The 3,877-nt window shown below is 36.9% G+C and overlaps 1 protein-coding gene across 1 annotated transcript in view; it reads right to left on the bottom strand.

Moving 5' to 3' along the window:
• LOC104501293 (obg-like ATPase 1) overlaps positions 1 to 3,877 on the bottom strand; it is a gene marked incomplete at its 3' end in the record, with an annotated part of 12,020 nt that overhangs the window by 7,863 nt on the left and 280 nt on the right. The window contains exon 2 of the mRNA XM_010145082.1: positions 1,930 to 2,073. Coding sequence (XP_010143384.1) covers positions 1,930 to 2,073 — 144 coding nt within the window. The remainder of the gene's footprint in view (positions 1 to 1,929; positions 2,074 to 3,877) is intronic.

The raw sequence follows: 3,877 nt of genomic DNA, 5'->3' as shown, positions 1-3,877 counted from the left end.
CCCCGCCCCTTTTCCCTGCCTCCCCCCACCTCCCAACAATGACTGCAGTTATGTGATGTCTGAGTGTAATATATGGGAAATAAAAACCTGAATGCCTTAGATTTTTAAAGACAAAATCTTGAGGCTAAACAAGAGTCTAATTTAAAGAGAACTCACTGTTTATAAAACATTTTGCATGCACAGAATGATTATGTCTAGTAATCCAAACAAGCAGAAAATGAACACACAACGTATTACATAAAGATGAAGAACAAAATCAAGACTATACAAGAAAAATTAAGGAATTTGAATTACAATTCAGTTGTATATCTTCACGGACACAGCCTTCTTTTCCTGAGTTAGCTTCAGACAAACTTCAGTCTACTGTGCTACTGAATTATCACTATTTTATTAATATGAAAATGTTAAAATCATATAAGTAGCAGGAGTGAACTCAGGAGCTGTAACTGCCCACTAATCCCCACGTGCATTGATTTTAAGTAACAAATACTCTCTTTAAAAAGTCAAAAGATCATTCAAATTAAAGCTGATTTACTATTTATACCCAGGTTATTTTCCAATTCAGTATATTTACTGATTATAGATCCAGTAAATATACTATTTCCATTATTTTTTTCCCCAGAGAGAGAGTTTGAGTCAGAGAACGCACATACAGGTATTTAGAATCTTGGCACTCCTTGCCAGGATAAATGGCCAAAAACAGGATGAGGAGAGAGGTACTAAACTCTTTTGTCACTTCAGAATTAATTTAGAAGTAGCCAGTCATAGCTAAGTGAGAAGAAAAAAAGATTATTGATGTGGCCAAAGCAGCAATAACACTACATTTTAGAACAAATGTGTCAACAAGACTGATGATCCATACAGTAAAAAGTATGCTTAATACTCAATTGAGCAGGAAAAACAAGGTAACATGTTATAACAATCCACCTAAACAAACAGCTCCATATTAATGCATTTTTCAGTATTTAAAAAGTGCACAGGAAGTACAGTTAGAAGCAACTTGTTTGTACATAAAAATTAAGTTAACAAATAGATTTTTGATCAGTGACTGATCAAAACTTTCAACCTTTCTTAATTGTGGGTGTGCTCTGGCTCTAAAACTGAGGCCCAAGTGTTGAACAAAAGCACGGTCGTGTATGCCAATTTGCCCTATGATTTCTGCACACTCGCTTCATTGAGGATACCGCTGCAAGTTAACTGCGGACCGAAATTAACAAGTCACAAGTGTCTATTCAAGTTTGTTTTCTGAAAGCACCTTAAGTTCAAGCACAAATCCAGTTCCCACACCGAATATATAGAGCAGACTACAGAAACAGTCAGTAGTAAAAAACTATTATAAAAGTGATGAAATTAATACGCTTCTAGAATAAGGAAACTATTAGAAGAGACGTAGGAATATCCCTGAATATACCATATATATAGCAGAAGAGCCTATAAAGAGTCGGGGTAATAGCGCTGCCCATAAAGCTTACTGTCAAAAGACTGAAGACACAGGTATGTTAATAGATATTTGTTTGGCTACCTACAGCATATACAATATTCTGAATTATACAAAATACAGGGTGGAAATTTTACAAAAAGCAACCTCATGACACATTAGGTATGTCCACTACTGTTTAAGTTCCAAATGTCTTTGGAGGATCCTCCAAGTGACCTGGAAGCCACTATCTTTCAAAGACAGGAACACCAAGCACCAAATGGTGCTGAGCAATGACTAACAGCTCCTGGATTTCTCATTCTCACACCGCAAGGGTCACATTGCAGGAGGGAAGGTATAATGCACATACATATATAAATTCACACTTTAAAACAGCTGTCAGTAAAAACTTAGGAGACATGATAGTTGCATTAAACTTCCATGAGAACTTTGGGTTGAGTAATACTATTTCAGCTGCTTAGCTGAATCAAAATATTAAGAACTTGAGTTACCTTGGAGGTTTGTGATACTGGCATAGGAAGTCAAATCTGTCATCCGGAACAGGTACTCGACTCTCATTTGGATCAATAGTACAGAAAGGAAAATTCTCTGCTGCCGCTTGACTCTTTGTTAACACGTTGAAAAACGTTGATTTCCTACAAACAAAATACACACATTCTTAAAGAAGTTCAAATCAGACATTTAAAAGGGCTGGATAGAAACACATCTTATTCCAACACAAACGCAATACTGAACTTCCCCTTATTTAACAATAGTGACTGCTGCCCTGATTCCAGTAGAAGACACTGTCAAATATGTATACGAAGTGTCTCACTGAAATCCAGTGACGTTCACCTCTCCTTTCTGTCCCTGAAAATACCCCTGAGTTATTATATTGCACATGTCAGTTAGCAAAGAAATTAAGTCAAAAGCAAAGCACAAGTCTACCAGCCACTATTCATTTTCCTTAAGCACAATGCAAGAAAGGATGTTTCAAGCTTATTCTGAGTGAACAAGTTTTGCCAAGTCTCACTAGCTCTTTCAACAACTGTATTGTTTCTTCAGATTTATGTATTAACACAATTTCAGTCCATAAGCAATAAAAGTCAATAATCAAAAGAGAAAAAAAGGTCATAGAAAGCAAACCACAGCACTTAACCAATTACATGTAATCTTCACACATATGAAGATACAGCCCTACCATACCAAACATTTTTCATCCTTGTTAAATATCCATGGAAAAAACTTGCAAGCGGTATCAGGGGAAAAAAGAACACTTTCACTTAAATCAAATAGCAGATTATTTTATTAGTTGGCATTTCTTAAACCAAAAGAGATTAATTCTTGAGTTATTGCTAAGAAAGATATCTTCATTCTTGAATCCTCTACCATAAATATTCCGGTGGTTTTGTGGCAGGTTTTTTTAGTTTCATATAATTTGTCAGTCACTGGAAGAAAAATAAAATCTGAAAGCTGCCCTGCATATAGCCAACATGCTCAAAAGCCAGTCACAATTTTCTTTCAAAGCTAAATCATAACATAACTGCAAATGCTATTTTTCCACATTGACATGTTCAACAACATTACTGCTAATTATTTCTTTTCTGGTGTGCAACTTATCTACACCCTGGAAAATAAAACAAATGACAATGAGAAGATAAGAAAGCAGTACTTATGATCCAGACATGCTCAAAGACTTTTCCTCTAATTTTTTAAAGATTTAGAATCTTTGAGAATGAGAATGCTGAGAACTTCTAGTAAATATGATACACCCATTAATATCAATAGTTTCACACAGATATTCTCCTGTACCCTTAAGTACAGCTCCTCTGAGGAGCCATAACAACTACAGATGAGAAACGTAACAGAGAACAACGATTCATCTTCCACCATCTCTCCCAAATTGTTACTTGCACAGCTTTCTACATCACGGACTCCGAAGAAGTTACAAAAATGGAAATCCTCTTTACTGCTAAAGACACTTATGGTATCTTTAACTCCTCCCTCTGCATGGCATCCTCTCCAAAAAAAATAAAGGTAATTTGTATGCACATGCATGGATGCACATGTACTTGCACAAAACCATGCATTATGCATACACAAAAGTAGAAGGAAGGTAATGCAAAAGATGTAGTATTTTATAAAACTCAGGAATTGCTGAGACTTCCTTTTTCTTTTAATCGTTCACTATTATCTCATCCAGACTTGTAAATAACAACCTCACACTGAGTATTCTACATCGCTCCACCTGTAAGAGGTTCGAGCTCAAGATGCAAAGCTACCACTGAGCAAGAAGACTTGGATGGTATCCCGCAGCTTGTATGCACACGTATAGGCACATATCTTCACCCAGAAACTGCGTCAAGCCATTCCACCTGGAGCAGAAGCAAACTCAGGAAGGGCGGGGAGACCCGTCCTGCCAGGCGGCCCGGCCTGCTCCTCCGCCCCGGCTCCCCTGAG

The sequence above is a fragment of the Buceros rhinoceros genome, unplaced genomic scaffold, assembly GCF_000710305.1.
Source record: "Buceros rhinoceros silvestris isolate BGI_N320 unplaced genomic scaffold, ASM71030v1 scaffold21221, whole genome shotgun sequence".
Taxonomy (NCBI): Eukaryota; Metazoa; Chordata; class Aves; order Bucerotiformes; family Bucerotidae; genus Buceros; species Buceros rhinoceros.
The sequence above is the reverse complement of the archived record's forward strand: the minus strand, read 5'-3'. Positions and strand labels throughout refer to the sequence as shown.